Here is a 25,965-nt window from a genome sequence, read left to right on the forward strand (position 1 = left end):
GATGACCGATTGTACTTTCTCGGTGTTTATTATGTGCTGCATTTTTTTCTAGAAAATGCTGTATTAGTTTAAAACATGATGCTGGCCATTCAACCTCTATTTCTGAGAACGAAAAACCCTCCACCCGAAATTTGATGTCCCAATGAAAGTGTTTCCCAGGAATTTTACCCGGAGATACCGGTCTCCCCTGGGTGACGACCGGAAACCGTACCCGGTATCTCGGAGCAATTTACGGGGTGCCCTGCCGCGCCGCGCGCTGGGTGCAAATACGCGCGGGGAAAAAATACAGCAGCTTGGAAACGAATATCAAACATTCCATTGGCAGCCTCAACTTGTCAGGAAGACGTCTGTTATTTGGGGATTATACCAACATGGCAACGCCTCTTAGTGATGTGGTCAACACATTGGGAGTGACGTCAGGTTGTTGCTAAGGAAGGAATTCTTGCTGTCTTCAACTTTTCTTTTTACTCTTTATTAGCTTTTCGGATTCCACACATTATAGATCACTATGAACGACATTCTCTTAACTGCACTGAAAGATTTATTATTAAGGTGTTAAAAAGAATTAGTATAAAATGGTATAAAAAATATCTTTAAAGCATCATTGCTCTACAATGGAGAAAGGGCTCAACTATAGTATCAAAGTCCATATAAAAAGTACATGTATTTCTTAAATCCTGAGCAATTTTTACATACAAACCGTTCATTCATGTCATAGTACAGGAAGCAAGTTTGGAATAGAAAAATACACTTTTTGCTTTTATTTTAAAAAGTTCAAAGATTAAATTCTCTTATAGACTGCATTTTCAGTACTGTTTAATTTGCAGTACTGTTAAACCTGTCAGCGCTGCTCTATAAGCAGTGGGAACGGCGGCTTCTAAACTTTCCCACAAGAGGGTGCACTGTTCAGCCTTTAAAGGCTTAATTTCTACTGAAAAGTAGCTCAATTGCATTTTAATGAGTTGGGTCACGAAATAATGTTTACTCGTCTAGGTATATGGAGTGTAGACTACATTAGTTTTATGCAATTTTAAAATATCACGTTAAATCTGACTAGAGTGTTTACAGAGTATACACCTCGTACTGTTATAAATGGGGACTTAAAATGGAGGCAAAATGTTTGGATCTTTTAGAGACAGTTAGAGCTTCATTTCCCTGTGCCCTACTCGACACTCCCGAACCCAGCGCCTTTAGCCTACGAGCGGACCATAACCCTGACCGTGAACCGAGACGGTTCCTCCCTGCTATTGAAGAGCCCACCCGGTGCCTCGTCCGGTATGTTACTAGCCCGGGCCCGGCACTCAATCCTCACTTCCTGATCCCGTGTGTTGATGTCCACTTTTAGGGCTACCACGGGACGGAGGTAGCGAGCCTGCTGGGCCTGGTCCGTGCCGACCACGTAGGGGTAGTGACCGAAGGAAACCCCGTCAGCCGGGAACATGGTCAGAGTATTGACGTATTGTTGGTGACCCTCATGCTTTGAAAAGAAAAACCGAAAATTATTATGACCAAACAATAACCAATGTCCGTATTGGGCTGGACTCGCGACCACATCAGCTCATGCGAATTCATGGCTTCTGAATAGCACGCCATGAATAAGTAAGGTAAGCTGTTTGGTAGGTCGCAGGTTCATCTCCCTGTCAGTCAATTTCTTTATGTTCAATCTAACCCTGACTGAAAATGAACTGAGTCAGTTTCCTTTGGGTTAATTTGACCCCCACAAATAGCATTAGGAATGTGCCTCCTCCTCAACCCGGCGTAACTCCCCCCCCCCCACCCCGCCATAAACCCCCACCCCCCCCCAAAAAAAATTCTTGTACAAAATCCATGCTGAATTCAATGTTCTGACTGTGCCCGCTAATCATAGGATACGATAGAGGGCGCCCTATCGGTATAAATTATTTCGCGCAGTCCCGCTGTCCCATCCAAGAGGGCGCTGTTGAATTTGTATTTTTTGAGCTCCCTTTGCTAGATTTGGTTATGTGTACGTATACATTGGTAATATTTATAGAGGGAGGGGGGGTGCGATCGATGTTTTCGTACGTCTTTGCCACTTATTGTCCGAGCGCCGTTGGAATCCCTTCAGTTGCCTGATCCTGACGAAGGGCAGAGCATACTGTCCGAAACGTTGAGTGTCCCCATGGTTCTTCTCAGAACATCACAAACTCACAAAGGATACTTCATGTACTTGGAAGAATAACAAATTGAGATTTCTAGAAAAACTACTTCAACAGTTAACAGTAAATTATGTCCTGGTTATAAAAAAGAACATGCTGCAACTTTCTCACTGCTCAACCCGGTCCAGGAAAATCAAATGCAAAAAGATGATTAAATTTAAGAGATTTGTCACATGGTGCTATCTTTATCCTATTGCTACCATCACCATGTAAACCTTCTAATCTTGTCTGATGTATTTTTTTTTCTTACCACGTCACAGGTGAAGAAGATCCGATTGGTGAATGACGCCGATTTGTTGAACTGCGTCATCAACACGTCAGACGTAAAACCTTCTGGTATCCAGCCCCATACCTGGAATGACATTTACGCCTTCGTCATATAATTGCATTTTTTTCTAAGGTAACACAAAAGTATGTCCAGTTCTATGAGCTATATGCACGAATAACCTGGCAGCGATGAAAATGGCTGTCAATATATAACATCAAGCATAAACAAAATCACCGATTGCGGTGAACAACATCACCCAATGCATGTGCTATTGTTTGCACCTAAGCTTAGCTTTCAGCAGTTTTGTGCACGTTTCTCAATCGAGGACTGTCCTCACTAATTTTGGTACGTGTCCTCGGTTAGACGAGAAGTTTTTCACGAGTGTCCTCGATTGACACCATAGACATGTATACTGTTTGGTACCTTGTTTAGCCCCATGTACAGACATGGTTGCGTTGTGTTGTAGCCGGTGTTGTCCGGAGCACACTCGCCCAGCAGCGACGCGTCGTATCGGCAGAACCGCTGTGGGTCGTTGATCGTAAGCGGTGGAAGATTGTAACAGTTCTCGTACGTTGATTGGTCAATGTCGAGGAGTGCTGAAAAATATATAAAACAGTTGCTAGATTAGTACGTTGATGAGTATCTTCCAATTTGTGTCATCGGCCATGTTCAAAAGATGTACACTATCAGTTCTGTACGTGAAACGATAAGTTTGTACACTATCATGGAAAGCTGCAAATTCGTTTGTACAAAAACAAAGCTTTTTCGGTTGTTATCGCTTGAAATATTGATTTTTAGTGATTTTACGAATTAAGAGTGAAACATAGCCCCTCGTTTGTCCCAGCGCCGCCCCTCTGCTCGAACGGATGAAACAGTAAAACAATGATCAAACAAAGAAAAAGATGGCACATACGTGCAAACACATTGTCTTTAATTTCTTGTTCGAATCTCATTCGATCCACGTCACTGTTGTCTAAGCCATACTCAATGCGTCCCTGCCCGGTTGGGATAGGGAAAACGTGGAGACCTGGGGAAAAAAGAGACCAAAGCTAGTTTTAATATTCCTTTGCTTTTGATAAGTTTTTCTCCCAAGCAGAGAACGTAATTGCACAAAGTTACTGAAAGCCCCGTATTGATTAAATTGACCATCTTTTAGCCTTTAATGAATTAAGGTATATGTCTTGACTATTTTGGGACGATTTGAACCTTGTGAGGACTTGAGGGCGCTTTTGTTCAGTTTATTAGTCGCACACCCAAAGACCTGAGGAATTTTCGAAACCTCGACATTTTCGAAGCTGCGAAACTTTTGCAGCTTTGGCTTCACCCCTGGCTTTATAATCACTATAAAAGCCATACCCCATCATGGAAATGGACAAGGAAATACCCCATCATGCCTCATATAATTGTTAGATTTGATGTTAACTAATGCAGAACATGAACCAATATATAGGTTTCAAAAATGGCATGTTGATGGACATATTTGTCTCGTCGATTGAACGAGGATTCAACGTAGCCTACCTGGTGGGGTGATAAGTGTGTTGTACGTCGGTCTCTCCTGTGAAATTGTCTGGTAAAATATGGCGAACATTGCGGCAAAGTATCCGGCCAGAAACACGTACAAGCACAGATAGAATAGTCCAATTTGCGCTGGGGAATAATACATACAATGCAGAAACGGGGTTATACGCCTTACATATTTATGGAGCTCGTTTTAAATACCAGTATGCAATATCATAAAGCCTTTGTGTCATTTTCCGTGTTTTAACTGTTTAATACGACATTGCATTTTTTTTGTAGCAGGGCCTAACGGGGATGAGCCCCAGTGAGATTGTCCATATTTATGGTCCTTAAATTTTCTGATATGTGGATAAGATCGACTTGAAAATTTCAAGTTGAAATCGTAGTAGTAAAGTTGATTTTAGGAAATTAAGACCGCAGTACTTTCATCAAATAAAACAGAATTGGGTTCAAGTTCAGGTTTACTTTGTCTTTATAAAATCAACATCACGACAAGACATCATCAGTTGTAGCACTGCACTTTGTAACTATTGGAAACTGTCTTGGTACTTTCGGCATGGACCTATTACTCGAGAAAGGCTCCCTATGATTTAATTTATAGGCTTGTATACTCACCCCAACTTTTCCCATTTCGTCCCATCACCTCCCTCTTTTCCATATTCCACATGAAGTGACGGAACCCATGCCAGTTTTCCCGAATATTGTTGCCTAACGCTCTGCGTCGAAGTACGAAGGGACTAGCGGGCGCGTCGTGTTCCACCGGGACGATCGGCTCGCCGTCCGGTTGGGAGGACGGACCGGCCTGCTGTTCGTTGATCATGATGGACATCGGGACTAAGTCCGTTCGAGGAAATGTTTCCAGTTTACAGGATTGAACAGTGAGTGAGCTGTGGAAAAAAAATTATGCACTGATACCGTATATCTCGCTCTTTGCCTTAGTTCCTGTTTCACATCTACAATTAAAGGGCACAGCCCTTTTTGAAACGTTTAACAATTCAGAGACATTTTGATGACACCAACTCTAAGAGCGTGGACATGATCCCTTTAACGGAAATGCATTCAGGAAGGATGTTCATGCAGTTAAAGCAATAAGAGGCGGGTCAGTACGGATTACATTTGAATATACAATGTGTGTATCTTGTATCGAGGTATTAACAGGAAACAGTAGTGTGAATGAATCCATAATCATCATGACTTCACAGTTCAGATCGCTCAATGCATTTCAAGCTTTTTACGCATAGTGATTTTTGTCTCCGAGATGATTTTTGGTGGCGCTCTGCAAGTTTCGATAACACTGTAAGATCTTCAATCATCCAGCCATCGACTTATTTTACAGCATAATCTTTTCCATAAAATACGCCTCAAAAGTCACGCATTGCGTGAATCAAATTATTTGCATGATTGGTGGCTTTGGATAATATTGTATTCTTAATTTTCTATGATGGTCCGGCTTTAATTTGACCGCAAATTTGACACACGCCCAAAATTATTTGCATGATTGGTGGCTTTGGATAATATTATTTTCTTAATTTTCTATGATGGTCCGGCTTTAATTTGACCGCAAATTTGACACACGCCCTCTAGTGCTAGCACCTAGCCAGGCAACAAACTCTACATCCGGGAGTTCTGAAGCCCGCGGAGTATTTTCACTGGTAACTAGACGAGTACCAGCAGACATGCCGTAAAAAAATAGTCTTGTACCCAGGCGTGCATATACGTTTCTCTGTGGTTTGTAATGTGACTACAGTGGAAATCTTTACATGGTCTCATACTGATGCTAAATGTAATTAGCGGTGTGTCGGTAGATTTTCTTTCGCGTTTACTGCCCGAGCTCTCAACATGGGTGAAGAACACAAGCCAACTTTTATGGAAAATGTCGCCACAAACTGGGCGGCTTTCCGGTTATTTCTGTGGAATTCGGAGAAGAAGGAGTTTCTCGGCAGAAATGGGAAGAGTTGGGGTATGTGCATTATTGTTATCAGGGTTGTTACAGCGGTCAAAATGTGTTGCGATGTGCAGAATATTTTTTGGCAAATGCCGGCCGGTCTAACGTAATGGGGGCGCCCTTTTTAGTTTCAGTCCCAATATTAAAATCGATCACAGTAATTTGTAAATTGTAGGCCTATAATCTGTTTTGAAGTAAGCTGTGAAATGAACAAATTGTGTTTTTTTTTCTTTGCACTGTGGTGTTATAAGTTTATTCATAATTATTAATAAAATGACTTTCGTAGTCGCTATTGTTACGGCAGCCGTAACGCATTTCCCATTTTCTATCGTTACGGTAGACTGCAACTTTTATAAAAACATGACAAGAAAATATAAAATTAAAAGGAAAAAAGTGAATTTGAACGTTATGAAATTCAGACTTTATTTCCTTTTTAAAAAAAATCCTCCAAAGCCTCAGGTTAGAAAAGGAAAAAAATTTGAGTGCAAAACTGAAATTCGAACCCGCAACCTCACGGTGCAAAATCCTACCCTCTAACGACTGAGCTGTCGCACTGCTCGCTAAAACGTGTGGAAACAAATAATTATATACCTGTCATGCCTGTGTGCGTATCAAAAAAGTATCGTAGAGGGCGCTAAACAACGACTGCCGTAACGATAGCCACTTCGAATGACTTTTCACATGAGTTTTCCCCGTACTCCCGTAGACAAAATTATACGGACCTCAACCATGTTGACATAACGGCCAATTTAACAAAATTGTAACTTAAAAACTAACGTTACACTGATTACATAAATGAAATTTACCCGTCATAAGTTGTGATATCGCCAGGTTATATTACCACCCACATGACCCAAAAATCAATGAAATCGGGCAATCAGTTCCAAATGCATTGCGCAAATCCAATGCAATAGTTGATCACGCTGTGTCAGTGATGCGCGACGTCATGCGGCGTTCGGTTATTGGTCAGTTAAACATTGACAGTGTGGCTAAATAAAGTAAATAATATTATTACATACAGCAATTTTGTCCATAAAAAGGCACCAATATTGTCTTCAAAAAGTGAATATCTCCATTTGTGGTCAACCAATTTCAAAAATTCAAAAGTTTCCATTTTTGAAAGCCAGTCTGACATTTTGAAAGTACATGTAAACTCAAGTTCAATAAGCTCCAAGGAAGAAAAAACACAGAAAGAGCCTAATATCAGCATTTTTGAACAAAATTTAATTGTTACAACAGATTCATAAAATGCCACGCAAGCTTTTTTAAAATCTTCACAAGGACTAACAAGCCTGAATTTGTAATTTGGCGAAGGGAAGAGGTGTCACAATACTTTATTTTTATTTAAAGGCTCAAAAATTGTTTGGAAATCATTTCAAAGTAACTAGAAATGCTTTAAAAAAATAGTGAAAGTAACTAATTTTCCCTCTATGCCCCCCTCCCTCCTTCGGGCTATGGGAAGAGTAGCATATGACTGGGAATCACCCTGTTCCTGCCAGGCTGCTTGTCAGGAAATGATTCAATCGTCCGATCTTGCCATAATTAGCCTGAGGACTACACAAAGCAGGGGAGGTTGATGCAATTTGTAACGTCCCCTGCCGATGAGGTCATGGGTTGCCTGAAATAAGGAGCAAGGAAGTGGCTCAAATGAGTCTGTTGCTGTGTGAAGGGGGGGGGGGTGGCTGAGAAGGGAGGGGGACCCCTGTGTTGCAGAGTCATATAGACATGGTATTGACTGAGTATGAAGCGCAACATCCTCAAAGAAACTCGTGGACTGTTTATGAATGTTGTCATATCTCGGAAAAGAAAAGGTTATTGTAAATTTGTTATTATTCTGTGTATCGGGTTTGTGGGGCTTTGTAATGGTTTGAGAACCCGTCTTCTTTCTGTTCAGTCATGCAGTTTTAAGCCCGGTTCATACTTCACGAGTAAGTGTAAGCGAAGCGAAATGCGTGACGTCAACAATACGTTTGAAGCGCGTCCACCATTGTTGACGACATGAATTTCGCTTCGCACTTGTTTTCGCGTGAAGTATGAACCAGGCTTTATGCTACCACAATGGTGTACATGTAGCTTAGTCATAGACTGGCCTTTTTGGGGATGCATGGATTGAGAAGTTGGTCGTAGTTGACTCATTTACATGTGCACCTAGAAAAGTGACCCAATTAATAGAAATGTGAAGTCACAGCACATACACTACTTGTGGAACATGATGGGTACGTGAATCTTACATACAAACATGTACATGTTGTATGTCTATGGATATGTAAGGGCTTGGTTGATGTATTTAAAAAAGAAAAAAGTATCATGTCAGTTTACCACTCATGCTACTGTACCCATTTTCAAGGTGTTATTTGCTAGCTAGCATTTTATGTGCAGTAACACCTTCTGAACTGAGAGGCAATATAAATCAATTTCAGTGGACCACACATGTGACATGCATACTTTCTCCATTTTACTACCGCACATACCGGTACATGTAGCACAGAAATCCTCTGATACAAAACAAGACATGCCTGCAATTTCATCCTTTACTGGGCACCCATAAAAATGTATTGCTGTTCAAACAATCTGCACATGTTGAGCATAATTGAGTACATTTTGTTATTTTCCATGTACATGTATTAAGTACCAGTAGTACATGTATGTAGTTGCAGAGACTAATCACAGCGTGCATGGGTTGTGCTGAGTTAAAAACCCTGACCCTTGACCTCAGCTTATTAGTACTAGGATGTACACAATTAGAGCGCAGTAAGAAGGAACCCTGGGTTATGGGGTGACCTAGGGGTGACCTAGGGTTACCGGGGCAAGGTTCATTGGTTCAGTCAATGCAGGACAATAGAATCCTGCTGATAAGCACTGCAAATAATTGGCAGTACTTCAACTTGTGCTAGGTTTAAAGGAACTGTTGTGTTCCAACAGGTGATTCTGTTATTTGTGCAGTGAGTTATTGTTTTTGAAAAAAAGTGAATGTATTTTTCAGAGACAGCGGCGTATCAGCAAATAAATATGAACAGTTCTGGGTAGTTTTTATTAAATAATTCCTATTTTTGAGCTCACTCAAGGTGTGGCATCCTTATGTGGAGGTTCTGGGTCATGTTGATCAGTTTGGTTGAACAACATGCAGTTACAATCCAAATATTGTAAAGTTTCTGCAATATCAGGGGTGCGGGGGGGGGGGAGAATTTAAAAAAAGTCCAAATATCAGTTCCTTAGGGCTGCTACGGTTTCTACTTATACTCTAAGGTACATGCACATATCCAGTGAGATGTGGATGGTTCATTACAAGAATGAATACTTTGTTGCACTTTAAACCTCCATTGTTTGCGCACCTTATCGCAGCTCTAGTGGCTGCTGAATGGAGCAGATAGGCACACATATGTTTGTCGAAGTGGGAGGTCAAATGTAATACAAAGCCCATGATGGCCAGTTGGCCACTTGCAATCATGTAATGTAAGTGTGTCCCCACGAAGAATAGATATACAATGTACATGCGGCATTCACGGCCAGATATCCCCCTCCCCCCCCCCCCCCCCCCTTACAGAATTACACTTCTGAAAGCAAATCTAGATTGGCTGGAAATATTAGCTTTGTTTTCTAATGAAGGTGTGTTTTATGTAAAGCCAAATATATTTCAGCGTTGGATTTCTAGCAGAGACTTTACATGTACTTCTGTGCATGAATATAAAATGGCCTTACGTGCATTACATTTTCTTAGAGCCTTGAGGAAGTGCTTTTGTTTAATACCCCTGACAGCTAAACATGACTTTGTGTTCCTGTGTTAAGCCTTCCAAATTCGATCAGCCATCCAAAGCGTTTTTCTGAATTACTAAAGGACTTTGGCTGCCGCTCTTAAGAGCCTTGTTATATCACACTCTCCGTATGGGCTTCGCACGCTCAATCATTGGTGAAAGTCCTTTCCAGCATCCCTTGCGTGTATCCTGCCTTCACAATTTCACCGCTTTTAGAGACAGGTTAGTGTTAGCACCCCTGCATGCGCTAGATGAGCATGGGAAAGCATGATGCATGTGCCTGCTGCTGCTTGACAAAGTATACCTACAGAGATAATTATACACATACTTGGTGACCCTTAATTTAAAATATTAAAAAATAGAAATGACATGTACTATACAAGTACATGTATAAATTTTTTAAAAATACCCTTAAAACTGAAGATGGAAACATTAATCCATATTCAGGATTCTTTTTACTTTATGACCAGAAAATAAAATTTAGTCAGTTCACTTCAGTTTTGTTTAAGGCTAATTGCTCTTAAACCCTAAACAGTCCTGAATCCTCCAATTTCAATACGATTTTGCAGACCCCTCAGGGAGGGTTTTTTTGTGTGGCTGATGCATACAGTTATAATTGAGATGTTTTTAATATTCATTAAATATTCATTTAAATACTCATTTTTGTGCTGAAAGATTCAACTTGGCCATGTACTTACATGTACATGTATGGCCTAAGGGCTCTACATGTATGTACATGTAATTTCCTTGAAAGGATCCACATTGGATAGATGGATTAGTGCATTATATTGGACACTGTGCCGTGGGGAACGTTAATTATGTGCAGGCATACACTTGCCTTAAGTGTTTTATGAAATGCCACCATTCACATTCAAAGTGTGCATTATATTTCAAGGATGATGCACTTACATTATAAGCTTGCATAATTTGACATTGTTATGTGCTGTTAGGGACGCGACTCGGTTGTGTGTGTTATTTAAGAGAGTTTTAAAAAAAAAAAAAAAACGTGCATGTTAACAAACACATTATTATTATTATGAAATGGTTTATTTTACTCTCCCGACGCAGCCCGAAGGCTGAATTGTGGGCAGGTTTACATTAAAAACATTTTTAAAATAGACAGAGGTAAAAACTGTATGCATTACAATATAAATAATTACAGGACCAGTAAAACATCATAGGACCTAATGAGAGTTTAAAAATAAAGCATGTAACAACAAGAATGGAGGTACACAATTTAAGAATTTAACAAAACTTGACTAAAAATAGTTGATTCAAAACAGTTTAAAACAAAACAAAAGTAAAACATCTCTGTTCGTCTATTCATACTGTTATGGATAGTAAAATTGACCAAGTTGAAAACAATTTATTGGCAAAATTTTGTGGATGGTTTTTCTATGACCGCAGTTAACATACAGGATATGATTCAGAAACATACATGTTATGTGCAGATGTCACATGTACCAAGATTTAGCTGTACATTCACCTACGTGCAATGGTGTGTACATGTATTTAAGTACATGTACATGTAGCCCTCGTTTTTTATCACAGAGATAGGATGCTTCTGTGCAGTGTGCATTTGTGATTAGATAGGAGGCAAAAGGTTACATTGTAAGAAATTTAATTACGTGTTTTCAATGTTCGCACATTATTCAGTCAATAAAAGTGGGGATCTATACATACATGTACAGCCTTTGAATGATTCACGTACATGTATTAGAGTCTATTATTCAAAGAAAATGAACAGGGCTCATTTTTACTGGGTCACATCCTGCCAGTGTGAACTGTCAAATTTAGCATGAAATGAAAAATCCAGAAAAGTAAAACAAAAATACATGTACAATGCATGAAGACGTGAAAATATGTTACTGTTAATGTTTTTTATATTTCAGGGGAGAACAAATGATTGCACATTCCTTTCATTTTGGTCAGATGCATGCAAATCTGCAAAGAATATTCTTGTATCATGATGGCATCCATCGACACATACATGTACGTTATATTCTAATACAAAAGAGGCATGGGATTTTAAAATGTTAAGGTGCGTTACGGTATTGCATGTAGAAATGAGAACAGAAACACAATTGTGCATGCACATTCCGCATGGAGAGCCTGCCATGAATATATCTGCCATTTGGTGCCTCTACCATGGTGGAGTGACTTTCACTTTGACACCTTTTTTGCCTAACATTTTGTTTTGCCAATTTCTTGTCTTTGCAGGTCAGATAGGCGTGTTCTACTTCATCCTCTATATCTTTCTGGCTGCCTTCTGGGCTCTGATGTTTTTCATTTTCATGGCGACAGTAAGCCCGGACCACCCCACCTTTGACTCTTACGTCAACGTGCCAGGTCAGTTTCAACTTGTCTATTTCCTATTCAGGCCCTTGCAGAAGTTCAACGAGACCAGCAGCTGGTTTCATGAAACAGTGCGTAACTTACGGCATTTGTAGGACTTGCGCAACAAATTTATTGCGAAGCTGCACAATAAACTTACGATCGATTTTACGAATTTTGGGGTAGCTGCGCAACGTTTTAAATAATCTAAACATCTTGGCGAGGATGATAACAGCACTTACAACGACTGTTTCGTGTATGATATTGTTTGCTCGTGAAACAGTTGATGAATCACCTCCGCTCGCCATTTGAAAGTACTGTTGTCTAACTTTCTTTGGAATCAAGCGGCAACTCTAACAACTCTTTCATGGGTAGGATAGTAATTCTTTTACTTTAAGCACAAAGCTGTGAGGGTCTTGAGCAATAACAGGCTCCACGACAATCACGATTTGCTGGGAAAATAGGTCATTTTCGGTCTCTATGTTACAACTTACACCACCTTAAATGATTGCGCAAGATATGCCATGATTTGTTGCTGGAGTCGCGGATTTACGCAATATGAAACTGTAGTGAAATTGTCATAAATGAAATGTTGCTTAGTATGAAATCTTATGCATCTTATGCAATCAATTGTGGTGCAAGGGGACGTCAGTGTTCTCCAACCTGTCAATATAACCTGGTGCCCCGCCAAGCTTTCTGAGGCACCCGCCAAGCTTCAAAAGTTGCCGCCAAGCTTAAATAGTTGTCCGCCATGCTTAAAAAAAAGGAAACAAGTAATAAAAAAGACAAACAAGTGGGACTACCCTTACCCTCCAGGGTATATTTGGCCAGAAACTCTGCCAAAAGTAATAACATGCAACACTTGTCAAAGTGACAAGCCTACCCATTGCAGCAATCAATCAGGTCAAAAGTCTCAAGGCCAAACTGCCTCAGAGTCCCTGGTCACTGATGTGTTAAAGAAGATGATGCTGAGCCAGTATTGTACTTAACAGGCCTAAAAGCTGTTATCCGTACATAAATTGCATGTTCATCTGCAAATAGCGCCCCTGGCATAAAGAAATGTATGACTGCAAATAGCGCCCCTAACATAATTATAGCGCCCCCCCCCCCCCTCCGCTTGTTGACGGCGCACCGACCTTTAATTTTCAAAGTTGGAGTACACTGGGACGTATGCGCAAAGCTTCGTGAAATCGGCTGCTGGCTTGCTATTTAAAATGGACCCAAAACATTGACAACTGGACAGCTTCAGGCAGTTCTGGACCCCATCAATTCGATCTGTCCATTAGTCAATCAATAGGTAGGCCCTTTTGGTATAAATGCTAAAATACACCAGTATTGGCTAATCTTCAGAAAGCGGTTTACTCTGCATTAGAAGCTTGTGACTTGACATTAGACGATATGACTTGTGATTCAATGCTATTGACTTGTGATTGACTTGTGATGACTTGTGATTGACTGGTGATTGCCTCTGATGACTTGTGATTGCTTCTGATGACTTGTGATGGACATGTGATTGACTTGTGACGAGTAAGATTTGAGGCTTTGCATGGTGGAGACACGAAATAATGAAAGGTTTGCGGAAACACCATGTGCGAATAATTTCTCAACTAAGAGAATGGTTCTGAAAAGAACCAGAGGTATAAACTTGACGTTCCGGTCAGTATGCTCTGACCGTCTTCAGGAGAATGAAGACTCTTCTGAAGACTTGTGATGACTTGTGATTGACTTGTGATTGCTTCTGATGACTTGCGATCAATTTGTGATGACTTGTGATGTAATGACAATTCTGCCCGTCATACTAAATGATTGTAACTCTGATGTCTGTGATCTTTGTATCCATCTAGGTTTGTCAATCAGGCCAAAGTTTGACAACCATGTGGTGGAGTTCAACCCAGAAGTGAAAAGCAGTTATGCAGACCACGTTGCGGGACTCAAAAGCATCTGGGACGGTCAGTCTCGCTCAATTTCCCCCCCCCCCCCCCCCAAAAAAAATCTCAGAAACATAGTTTGTAAGAGATCATTTGTTTCTTTCAAACTTATATAAGGCTGTGTAGGAATTACAATGTAGTTGGCTGCGGCTGGCAATTATGCACAAGTCTATGGAAATGGCTGCAGCCACTTCCCCTAGACCCATGTGTATATTTCCAGCCAGAGCCCAGTACATGTAATTTGGATTTGCGGCATTGTACTGTACCGCAACAAGCTACAAAATGTAAATTCAGTGACCCATTTATGTTTTTATGCCCATGTGAACAGTTCTGGTTAAAGCTTGTGGCTGTCCCATGAAAATTTACGGTGTGCTGCATATTGTAAAAAAATACACTGCATTGTAATTAAATTGACAATAAATACAAATTTGTGGCAGTTAGAAATTTTTAATATCGGGGGGGGGGGGAGAATTATGCCCTGAAACACATTTGGACCATTCAATAAATTTTGGGTCCAAAATGTGAGATTTTCCTGTCCTTGTTACTTTGTCATTTGCCAAGAATCATTAAGAATGACATCAAACAATTTGTTTTATTTGTTGGGTAGGTAGTTTGCTAGTCTTAACCCTAACCCCCTAGTAGTTCCCCAGGACTACCCTGCTAAATCCAACAAAGTCTGACAGTTACTCTTATTTGTTTCCTGCTCAATCCAACACAGTCCCGCACAATCCAACTTGCCAAGTTGTTGGGTACCTGAACATACATAACGACTGGCATGAACAATCCAACAGAATCCAACTGTGCCTTATTTTTCTGTGGTCTGCTGGATTCAACCGAGTCGGCGTTATTTACCAGTACCCAACAGAATCAGTTGCCTGATTTTCGTTGCCTGCTGAATCCAACCGATTTCAACAGGAATAGAAACTAAGGGTTTACTGCTCAATCCAACGGGACCCAGCGGGTATGTCAAATAGTTGGATCCTGTTGGATTCAGCAGGGCTAGGGCTCGGGCCTTGACGACAGGTGCACTAAGGAGTGCATCAGAATTATCAAATCATAGATGACAGATGTGACAGGGACAGTCAAAAAGTGGACCCCAAATTTATAGTTTGACCCATTTGCAAGAACTGATAGTACATATTCAGTCACTGCTCCGTTGATAAATAGGGTTTTCAAGTTACACGTAGTCCCAAAGTAATGAAAATCGCAACATTACACAAGATTTTTTTATCAATAATTTTCTGTACCCAGGGCTGAGTCCTAGCGATCAAACCGGTGAAGAGTATGTAGATTGTAGCAACAACACCACGGCGCCTGAAGGCAAGTTCTGCCGATTTAACCGGGAAGTCTTTGGACCCTGCCGCCCACCAAATTTTGGCTGGGACGAGGGCTCACCATGCCTGCTGCTCAGCTTGAACAGAGTAAGTTTAGCCCGTCGAATAAAACAGCCGAATCAGAACACAAAACCATAACTTCCTCAAAACTTGTCAGCAGATGCAAAACAAAGTCCAGTATTTCTTGGTTGTAAAATTTGTGGTTCTCTCTCAAAAAGTTGTGTTGGACTCACCAAATGTACCCTAACCCCCAGAGGGCTCCTTAGGACTACCCTACTGAATCCAACAGAGTCTAACAGTTACTTCCGGCTCAGCCCAACAAAATGCAACGGTGTGTAATTTCTAGTTGTCTGCTAGATCCAACAGAGTCCAACTTGGCATCATTTACCAGCACCCAACAGAATCCAACTCTGAATATGTGCATGTACATTTGTACAAGGGGTTTACTGCTCAATCCAACAGGGTCCAACAGGTTTATGATATAGTTGGATCCTGTTGGATTCAGCAGGGTTAGGGCAGTAAACTGAGAAGCAAAAGGAACCGGGAACCTTCCAATGTCAGTCGAGTACCTAAGAAAGAACCTTGTTGATCCCCACACTGTAAACCCACAAATTCACACTAGACAAATCTCGGGGTGACGCAGGGTTGAAAACATGCATCGTTTCACACTTGAAGAATTCCAACCCTGTGTCAACCCCGAGATTGATTTTGCCCCGGGTTGAACTGAACCCTGCTCCAGACCAGGGTTGAGATTTTTAACCCGGGTTGAAAATCTTGCCAGGGTTCAAAACAGTAGTAACTGAGCATGATAAGCTTGATTTGCATGAAACAAGTGTGAAATGATGCGGGGTTGAACGCGGGGTTGAAAAATCAAAAATTCAACCCGGGGCGGCACTGGGTTTGCCCAGGGTTGAGTTCAACCCGGGTTGAGAGGCTCTAGTGTGAAAAGGGCTAAAGTTTTCAGTTTAGTAACCGATGGTCGTTAGTACAGAAGGAGTTACAACTCCAGTGTTCAGTCATTGTACAACTGGTTTCCTTGCATCTGACACCGTTTCATGTGAGACACGATGTAACAATAAAGAAACAGAAATTACTACTGTGAGATGTTGAGAATGTCATTTATGTCACTCAAAGAGAAATAATGATCAAATCTGTAACATTTGTCCATGGGCATTTTCTTTGTCTGTGTAGGTGGCTGGTTGGGTCCCTGAGGACTACGAGGAGGGTGCGGTGCCAGAGGAAGTCAAAGATGTCTACGTTCCAGGAAATGTTGCTCTCTACTGCATGAACTACGTGAGTATTTATTAACCAAGCATGCAACTTTTCCTCGGATCCGCAGATTTCCTCGTTTATAAATGGAAAAATACTATACATCGTCCTGTGTGGTGTGGAGTGTCCTCATCGTTCATTTTCCTAGTTGCATGCCTGATTAACATGCTAAGGGGACTCAACGCATCTAAATGGAATCGAGTCGGCAGTAAGGGGTAAATGCCACATGCCAATATGCGTGGCCCATCAGGCCAGCGTTACATCTAGCTTTCTTGTCATGAAACACTGAGAATAGTTGACCAAGCCAGATATTCAGTGATTTGGGGGGGGGGGGTCAGTTTGGTTTTGGGTCGGTTTTTGCTTGATTTTGAGGCTGGATCCAATATTTACATGGTGGCAATTGAAGGATTTTGCAGGATTGAGGATGGTTCCTATCCAAAAGGGCCCAGGGGATTAGGGTTAATTGATGGATCTATTGCATTTCTGCATATATTCATCTCGGCCTCAGCAATTGTACTGAATATGAACTGGGGCTTATCTGCTTTTCCGATCTCTTTGTTCCAACAGAAAAACAAGCACATGTATTCCAACAACACCATCTACCCTTCAGCCGGCATCCCATCCAAATACTACCCCTTCGTGGGCACCACCAACCAAGAAAAACGGGCTAAATACATCCAGCCCTACGCTGCGGTCCAGTTTGACTTCAACATCGAAGACGAGCAGATCAAGGTCCTGTGCAAGACCTACGTAGCCAACATCAAGCCCCTAGGCGGGCTTTATGACACGGACTACGAGTCCGAAGTCGTTTATGAGTTTATTTTATCCACTAAGAGCAAAGATGAATTGTAATAGGGTGGATGTCAGGCCAAAAAAAAAAGTTCTGCTTCCGGTTTCCCTTCCTACCCTATTCTTATTTCCCTTACCCTAATTTTTTTGTGGGAAAAATGAGGGGGAAAAACACCCAAAACCATCAATTTCTACCTTTTACCCTTGATTACACGCAGATGCCTCCATATGATTGTACAAAAAAATTGCCCCCCCCCCCAAAAAAAATCCCCACCTACCTACCCTATTTTCAAATGCCATGTAATCAGAAGCAGAAGTATTTTTTTTTTGGCCTTGGTCTGAATTCTTGATGTTAATACATTTTTTTTTACATTCTTTCGATGGTTAGTTGTACATTGATGTCGGGACAATTTCCTCCCTAAAAAGCATGATTAGTCAGAATTGTAAGGGTGGTCTACATTTTCGCATGCCCATTGATGTGAATCCTTCACTTCCAAGAAGGATTAAATTGCATGCGAAATGTTGAGTTTGTATCATTTCACCGTGCTTTAAGTGAGTGTGGTGTTGTCCAAGCATTACATGCAGGCTAAGAATGTTTGGAAAAATGTGTAAACATCAGCAAATCATGACTAGGTGGATTTAGTTTTTTCTTTTTTCCCAGTCGAAGAGCAATGTGTGAGCTGTGTCTGCAATTAGTGTAAAAATGATGAATTCTTACAATACATTAAACAAAGGATTCCAAGTTTGTCCTATATGGCCTACACACACTGTGTTGGACCCACCAGATCTGCGTAACCATTCTCAAGCATATGACTCAGAATATGCATTACCAAATTTCATCCAAGTGTGCTTAACCCAAAATTTATGCACCTAAATAATGAATTCTTAGCTGAAATGCACGTCATTCGTGGACACGGGGCACACAACTCTCTTTACGTAACATTGTGGCATACTACAGTCATCAATCCACAACAGTTCATCAATTGAACACATATCTAACCGGCTCGTTAATGTAATAAACTATCCAAACTGTTCAGATTTGCATCTGCTCTTGGTGTGATCCGTCTTGATCTACATCACAAATTGAGTAAAGTACTTAATGTGTGCCCCACTGTTACCTGATTGGATGTCCCACTTTTCTTAGTTTCATGTATCCTTTAATTTCTTTTCTTTTGCTTTTTAAAACTTCTAAGTTGCACATTTCCTCACGTATTCCTTAATATTCATTATTTCTTTTGTGGTTTTGCAACAAACTCTTCATGGCACCCCATAAATCATGAATGATGTGTTATTCTTGTCTTCAGGCACCGTAATTGTTTTCCAATTGATGGACAATTGGTGGTATTATAGTCAAATGCGGTCCTGATGATTAAGATTTTTTTTATAGGTTTAGCAATTTCTTTATGTAAGTTGAAGATTGTCTCCAAATTGATTGTGGAATGACTTTAGAATGAATTGATCAGGCACCATCAAAATAGTTTATTGCACTCAAATGTTTGACGAATATAATAATCACAAGTTATGTTTTCAGCTTTTTTGAGTTTTCCCTCAAAATGTATGATGTACATGTATTCCCCTGGTTATGTCAATTTGACGTTCGTTTTTAAGCTTGAAAGCGTGTACAAAAGGCTACCTGTACAGAAAAAACCATCCATGTACATTGGTTCGGTGAAGGAGTTGGATTGTGAGTTCTCATCCCATATAAAATATACCCTGCTGAATCCAACAGGATCCAACTATATCACAAACCTGTTGGAGTCTGTTGGATTGAGCAGTAAACCCCTTGTACAATCGTACACGTACATATTCAGACTCGGATTCTGTTGGGTCCTGGTAAATGATGCCAACTTAGATTGGATCTATATCTAGCAGACAACTGAAAATTAGGCACAGTTTGATTCTGTTGGAGTGTACCGTTGGACTCTGTTGGATTTTGTAGGGTAGTCCTGAGGAATCCTTAGGGGTCAGGGTTAACAAAAAGTGACCAATTCCATTTGAAATAATGTTATCCTGATGCATGCATGTATACATTAAATGAATCAGTGTATCCCTATATTCCTCTGTTATACCTCAGTTTTACCTCATAAAAGTGACAATTAAGCTTTCAAAAAGATAAGTTTGAATTAGAAATTCGACGTTAGATTCATTAATCAAACCCTCCTTTCTTTACTCGAGATATTCACTTTGTATTCAACCCCCGAGTTGTCATACTACTGTACGTAATAAGATTTGGAAAGAAGTAATTTAGGCTGTGATTATTTTGAAGATGTAAAGTTGTGTACAATTTGTGTCGTTATTGGGAGTTAGATTTGTGATTTTTATATTAAGTAAAGTAATTATTAATTCCAGTGTAACATTTTAGATTGTAGTGACGTGACTTAAATGCTGCTAGAGGCAACTGGTTCTATGCGGTGTTTGCTGGAACTGACTGGTTAGCTGACTTGCACATCTACCTGGAACCAGTTGTGGCTGGAACCTGTTTGATCCAGTTGGAACCGGCTAGATCCAGTTTTGTTCCAAATGAACCACTCCTCCCCACCAATGAGCTAGTGTATTTGGAATACTCATTCATAGCATTGATTGCAGCTTTTCGGTGCAGAAGTGGGAAAGAGCCAGTTTGATCCAGTCGGAACCGGCTAGATCCAGTTTTGTTCCAAATGAACCACTCCTCTCCTTCAATGAATTAGTGTATTCAGAGTATTCATTTGTAACACTGATTGCCTATTGGAGTATCTATTATCTTACTTGTTTTTAATTATGTGGAGACCTATCGCGACTCTGTGAAGGTTTTGGGATAATGTTTGTGTTTCAACATTTCATATTCAGTTTCATAAAGCAAAGCCTGCTTGCGATGATGCCTCAAATTATATTTTTACACTTAACATCAGGGAACATTGCAATAACAGATGGGTAAAAGATGTTAACCAAATCATTACAAGGCCACCAAAAAAAAAAGGAAAGCGTCCAACATAAGTCGCTAGTCTGTGTGGTTTATAATGATTTGGGAAAACAACTTCAAAGTGTTCTTGCACACTACCTATAAAACAAGGGTTGAAAGGAATAAATGGAAATACATAAAATTTACGTGCGAGTTAAAGACAACAAATCATGATTTTTCCCGACATTGCAGGCCAGTCTTAGAGAAATTAAATCGTTAAAAATAGTTTGTGACTTGATTTCTGAACTCTGATTGAACCAAAGATGTATTGCACGGAAGTGAAACCTGCTACACCCACACTATACACAAGATTCACAATGTATGTATTCTCCAATCAATTGGTATTCTGATGTTGTGTAGATTCTCCAAGTTTAACAAGTGTTCCTAATTAAGTAGAACAATTGTATTTTACTAGGCATTTTTAATTTAAGAAAAAACATGGGGCAGAAATTACGACACAGGAAATTACACTGAACTAGCGTGGACCATACTTCAAAATAGGTTGGCTTCAGTACTACAAACCGTAACAAATCCTACTTAAATATCACATGGGTAACAAAATGAGTACTAGCAGGAATATTTTTTTAATTTCATGTTTTTCTTCTTTGAACATCAAAAAGTAATAGGAAGTTTTAAAATAATTATTAAAATTAATATCTTGTTGTTGGTTATAGAATGTATTCTCCTTACAGTACTAGACCGATTATCAGTACTCATCCCAGCATAAAGTACTTCACTTGTGGAAAAATTTCAAACTTCTTAAAAAAGAAATTCCCTGTTTTCAACCTGTGTTATATTAGTCAGTGTCATTTGTATTCAGATTAAAACTTAAGGAGTGAATACATGTATTTGTGACATTATACACGACCATTTTAAGATTTGTGTGCTGGAGATTAATAAAAAGTGATTGTTGCCCCTACACATATTGCATGCATTGAAGTTTTGTACTTGTATTTTTGTACTTGGCCAATTCCGTAAATTTGGACGTACACCTCAGACAGTTTAATGAGCTTCTGTTGGTAGTATGAATGTCATATATTACTAATATGTGACATCTAATGAAGAGAACACATTGCAGGCCAAACAAAATGTTCTACCACCTTTACGACCTTGTAAAATCTTGTGGTCAGAGTACAACAAGAGCTGGATTTTATGGAATTGCACTCCTGTGAAGAGATATTTCAAATGCTAACCCGTAATAATAGTATATTTACATTGTTTCTAAATGTATGACTTTATCCGTAGCAGGTACACAAAGGAGTGTGGTATACAAATCATAATCCATAATATTTCTGTACCATACACAAGTTGTGGTTTTGACCAGTACAATTCCACATGGTCCAGGATGTCCACAGCGTGAAATTTGTTGAACTTGTGAAACGTTGCCCAGAACAACCCAGGACACAGACCCGAAAGGGTTAAGAAGTCATCAATGATCAAACTGTTTAACATTGTGGTGGAAGTTCAAGCTTGAAGAAGTATTTCTCATGATTTGTAGAAGTCTTCACAAGTGCATCACAAGTCCTCCAGTCCCAAGTCCTGTCACAAGGCATTCCTTTGTTATTGTTTATCCACTGTTACATGTGACTGTGACCTCGCATGTGATTGCAATGGTCTTGTAATTGAACTGTCTCATGACATTTCTTCATGTCTTGTTTTGCCCTCAGCTGAGATCGGCCTATTCTACCTGATCTACTACATCTTCCTAGCTGGCTTCTGGGGTCTTATGCTCTTCATTTTCCTACAAACCGTCAGCCCGGACCATCCATCATATAACTCCTACGTTGGCCGGCCTGGTGAGTCTACAATTTTTCCTTTTATTTCGGATCCAGTGTGACACAAGCACTGATTTGCTGCAAAAATTGAGTTGGAAGTTAATTCCTTGGCTTTATTGCTGTTTTTCATTTACTGCAGCAGGTAAGAAGTGTTACTTTCAAGAATTAAAGCCATTTTGTTCAATGTGGCAATTCTGTTCAAAGATACTTTAAAGGTAGTGTACAACGTTTGCAAACATAAAAAAAATACCAAATTATTACGAAATACATGTACTTACTTGTAAGTGAATAATAGTCTCAAGCATCCTGTGAAATCATGGCATCTGTATGCTGTCATTTTCAAGAAAAGTGGCATTTTTGTATCAATTTCCAACGATGGTTGGCCAACCATCGTTGGATAAAAAAAAAAATAATTCATTTACATAGCTTGTGAATTGAGTGACTTGACCACAGCTTTACAAACATGAAGTTTTAAGTGATATGATTGTTTTTTTTCTCTCTCTTAAGGCTTGAGTGTGACCCCAATCTCTGAGGATAGTCTCATCAAATACTCGGCAGCCAACGACAATGACTACGCCAAATACGTCGACGAACTACAGGCGATCTGGGATTGTAAGTTAGAACAATCTTCAAAAGACCAATTTCAATAAATACACGCATTCTTTGCCAGGCAGAGACAATAGTGGCTTATAGCTACTAACAAAAATAGACTACCAGCCCATTATGAAGTAGTGTTTATAAGCCATGTCTGAATGACATGGCTACGGCTAGCAATGACACATGCGTCTATGGCAGCGGCTGCAGCCACTTCACATAGACCTGTGTACTATTCCCAGCCGTAGCCAAGTCATTCAGACCGCAGCCTGCCTTGTGACTGATTCTCAGTAGAGCCATAATATTTGCTCAGTCATATTATCTGCCCATAGCAGCTCAATGAAATTTGGCATGGTGATAGAAGTTCCCCAAAGTTCAAAAAATCTCTTCCCAAGTACAAGAACCACAATAGGGGTCAACTTGCTGAACTTCTTATTGTGGGGAAATCTAGGTATCTGCACAAATACTGTGGACTTAAAATTTATTTCTTGGGCCCTCTATCAAGTCCGTTGGGCCCTCTATCCATTATTGTTTACTGGCAATTTTTTTTGTAAGTCATGGAACCAAGCCTCCGTGTTTTGTAAGCCACATTTGCTGATCAACCATTCTGTTTTTGCCCCCAAAAATTTACTGACTTTCTTTACAGCTCTGGACCCAGCCAATCAGACGGAGGGATATGTGGACTGCACGAATGAAACAGCGCCCCCAGAGGGCTCCTTCTGTCAATTCGATCGTACTACCCTGGGGGAATTCTGCATACCGCCAGACTTTGGTTACAACCAACGGAAACCTTGCGTGTTTATCGCTCTGAACAGGGTAAGACTTACAAAAATGTTGGCCTTAAGAGAAAGAGGTTTTCAAGGCGTTTGCTTTGTCTTCAGCATTGGCTGTATCCCTGCTTAAGAATCATTTAGAAACGTTAGCATTCAACCAAAATTGAAACCCTCCAAATTTTGGCTTCCAAAGATTGGTAGTTCCCAAACCAGAATATGGACCCATATTGAACAGGCGCCCAAAATCTCCTCGTGCTGATGCCAGACATGAAGTGAATAATATAGATACTACATGAGTTTATAGTGCATGAAGACTGTAGGCTGAAGCCACTTGTATGCCATCTTGGAAGGCCATAAGGCATACAAGTGCATATCAGTAACCTCCATATTGGGAGGTCTTAAAAATTACTTATAGTGGCTTCAGTTCTTTGTGCACAGTAATAGGCATGTGCTATCCAGTCAGTATATAATGATGGGAGGTGAAACTCCACTCTCCGCCCCATCTAGGTCTCATTTCATAGCTCTACAAACAACAGAATTCTGTCATCAATGTGTTTAGCTCCCCGAATGTTTTGGGCCATATCTATGCCTACTAAACACCTGCCCCTTCTCCTCCAACCATAGACCATTATCATGTTGCAGCCATCTTGATTTTTTTTCCATTCAAATCAACGTAACCAAAGCGAGGCTGGAAGGAAAAATAGTCTGGTTCCTTTTTGCACACAAAAACATTATCATTCAGTAATGTTATTGGGTACAGGGAACATGACTGAAATGGTGGCAGCATGTTGAAGGTCTATTCTCTCTCATTCTAGGTTGTAGACTGGGCTCCTGAGGATTATGAGGCAGGCGAGATACCTGAGGAGGTTGCTGATTCCTACAAGCCTGGCAACATTGCCATCAAGTGTGGATCCTACGTGAGTAGCACCTCTTATAGACTCTTGAGATGTTCACCAAACCGTAGAGTAGTAGGAGCAACTCGGGTTAACCAAACAGATTTTTGTTCCAGACAGGTGAACAATAGAGGCATATAGGATTTATCCAAAAAGTAACGCACCAAATTATTATCAAAAGCTTCTTTGGATCAAACGTCCTGGTGCTAAACACCCCGTGAAATCATTCCATCTAGCTTGCTGTCATTTAGAAGAATCAATAAATGTAGGTGAACGATTTACAAAGATTAGTCAATTTGTCGCATTTTTTTTACATACTTGCGAACAGGTAGCACCACGCCTTTCCATACCAGCAAACAGGTATACACAATTGTATACCTGTTCGCTGGTGTGGAAAAAACGCAACGAATTGACTTATATATTCCACAGTTGACTTATTTCCACAGTGCTTCATAATGCATGTTGTGAAGGGCAAAAACCAATATTAAACTCATCCTGATGCAAATTCCATCTTATGAATTGACTTATTTTTGGAGAAAAAAAAATTGACAAAAATCGTTGTGCATGGTTATTCACTGTTTTCTCGAAAGTGTGATATCCACTGAGCTTAACCTTCAACAGGTTAGGTTTTGAACACTCTTTTTTGGATTTTGAGTGGTTTTATTATTGGAAACGAGCAAAATGCATGAAAAGCAAATGATCCTATATGCCTATAAGTATTGATCTCCCGTTGCCTAGACTAAGGAGTTGTTCTGACTAACTGCAAGAGTCCATCTTTGGACAAGTTTGTCACATAGTCGCTTCTGTTTCAAACATTAATCTTCATTTGAATCTTGAGAATCATTGTGATGCTTTGATTCTCAATTGCTCTCGCAGAAAAACAAGAAGCCCGAGCAGCTCGGCCCAGACACCCGCATCTATCCCTACTACGGAATCCCCAACCACTACTTCCCCTTCCCGGGCAATACCAACGTCAGCAAACGGGCCGGCTACATCAAACCGTACATTGCTGTACGGTTTGACCTTGCGGCCCGTGAGGAAGAGATTAAGGTGCAGTGTAAGACCTACACAGGAAACATTGCTCCGCTGACCGGCATGTATGACACCAAGTATGAGTCTGAGATTGCTTTCTCCTTTCATCTGACTAAGGAGCCGGCCCACTTGGAGCTGTAGATGCAAGGGTGCCTTTATAAGGAGGTGATAAGTTGGGTTGGGAGAAAATAACAAATACCATCAGGAAAATTTTGCAGATCAATTTTTCGAAGCTGCTGTGCAGAGAATATTGCTAATTAACTTTATGTTTATGAAATTTGTAAAAATGCCAAATTCGTAGAAAAGTCATGGAATTTTGTGAGGGCCAATTTATGTTAAATTTTAAACTTTGTATATTCATAATTTAGCATCGGAAATCTGATTTTTATAACTGACAAAATGCGACAAATTTCACCGATACTTAAGCGTTTTGATTTTATTTTTTGTTGCCCTGTGATATCCCCATTAAGAATGTTTACAGTTGTGATCTGCATTTTGATGAACTAGGTCATGGATTTTCCTAATTTGGTCGTGGAAAAGTCATGATATTTTAGTGTCCTAAAGGTGCGTGAACCCTGAAAAAATCAGTTGGGGACCAGTGTAAGCATATATAATAATTTAATAATTGTGCTTATATAGCGCTTTC

General features: G+C 40.2%; 2 protein-coding genes across 3 annotated transcripts; one reads left to right on the forward strand and one right to left on the reverse strand.

Moving 5' to 3' along the window:
- Window positions 1-446: 446 nt before the first annotated feature.
- LOC119724330 (sodium/potassium-transporting ATPase subunit beta-1-like) lies at window positions 447-4,990 on the reverse strand. The gene is made up of 6 exons (XM_038195326.1): window positions 4,579-4,990; window positions 3,964-4,092; window positions 3,359-3,472; window positions 2,869-3,041; window positions 2,428-2,529; window positions 447-1,477 (listed from the first exon to the last, which is right to left on the reverse strand). The coding sequence occupies exons 1-6, from the start codon at window positions 4,790-4,792 to the stop codon at window positions 1,196-1,198; spliced, it is 1,014 nt and encodes a 337-aa protein (XP_038051254.1). The 5' UTR covers window positions 4,793-4,990; the 3' UTR covers window positions 447-1,195.
- Window positions 4,991-5,628: 638 nt separating this feature from the next.
- Window positions 5,629-25,939, forward strand: LOC119724331 (sodium/potassium-transporting ATPase subunit beta-1-like). 2 transcript variants are annotated; one of them, XM_038195327.1, is made up of 6 exons: window positions 5,629-5,923; window positions 21,920-22,048; window positions 22,535-22,639; window positions 23,268-23,437; window positions 24,210-24,311; window positions 25,164-25,939. In XM_038195327.1, the coding sequence occupies exons 1-6, from the start codon at window positions 5,803-5,805 to the stop codon at window positions 25,458-25,460; spliced, it is 924 nt and encodes a 307-aa protein (XP_038051255.1). In that variant the 5' UTR covers window positions 5,629-5,802; the 3' UTR covers window positions 25,461-25,939. The 2 variants fall into 2 exon arrangements, with proteins under 2 accessions (XP_038051255.1, XP_038051256.1); XM_038195328.1 differs by lacking the exons at window positions 21,920-22,048; window positions 22,535-22,639; window positions 23,268-23,437; window positions 24,210-24,311; window positions 25,164-25,939 and adding exons at window positions 11,881-12,009; window positions 13,839-13,943; window positions 15,174-15,343; window positions 16,448-16,549; window positions 17,093-17,480 and having other exon boundaries at window positions 5,640-5,923.
- The last annotated feature ends 26 nt before the right edge of the window (window positions 25,940-25,965 follow it).

The sequence above is a fragment of the Patiria miniata genome, unplaced genomic scaffold, assembly GCF_015706575.1.
Source record: "Patiria miniata isolate m_02_andy unplaced genomic scaffold, ASM1570657v1 HiC_scaffold_18, whole genome shotgun sequence".
Lineage (NCBI taxonomy): Eukaryota > Metazoa > Echinodermata > Asteroidea > Valvatida > Asterinidae > Patiria > Patiria miniata.

What these genes read in the sequence shown, in the direction of transcription:
- LOC119724331 (XM_038195327.1), top strand. Translation starts at nt 5,803, where the DNA reads ATGGGTGAAGAACACAAGCCAACTTTTATGGAAAATGTCGCCACAAAC. An exon ending in CTCCTACGTTGGCCGGCCTG is followed by an intron (nt 22,049 to 22,534) that starts GTGAGTCTACAA and finishes CTCTCTCTTAAG; the next exon opens with GCTTGAGTGTGACCCCAATC. An exon ending in TGTTTATCGCTCTGAACAGG is followed by an intron (nt 23,438 to 24,209) that starts GTAAGACTTACA and finishes CTCTCATTCTAG; the next exon opens with GTTGTAGACTGGGCTCCTGA.
- LOC119724330 (XM_038195326.1), bottom strand. Translation starts at nt 4,792, where the DNA reads ATGTCCATCATGATCAACGAACAGCAGGCCGGTCCGTCCTCCCAACCG. An exon ending in ACGAAATGGGAAAAGTTGGG is followed by an intron (nt 4,093 to 4,578) that starts GTGAGTATACAA and finishes ATTATTCCCCAG; the next exon opens with CGCAAATTGGACTATTCTAT. An exon ending in CACACTTATCACCCCACCAG is followed by an intron (nt 3,473 to 3,963) that starts GTAGGCTACGTT and finishes TTTTTTCCCCAG; the next exon opens with GTCTCCACGTTTTCCCTATC.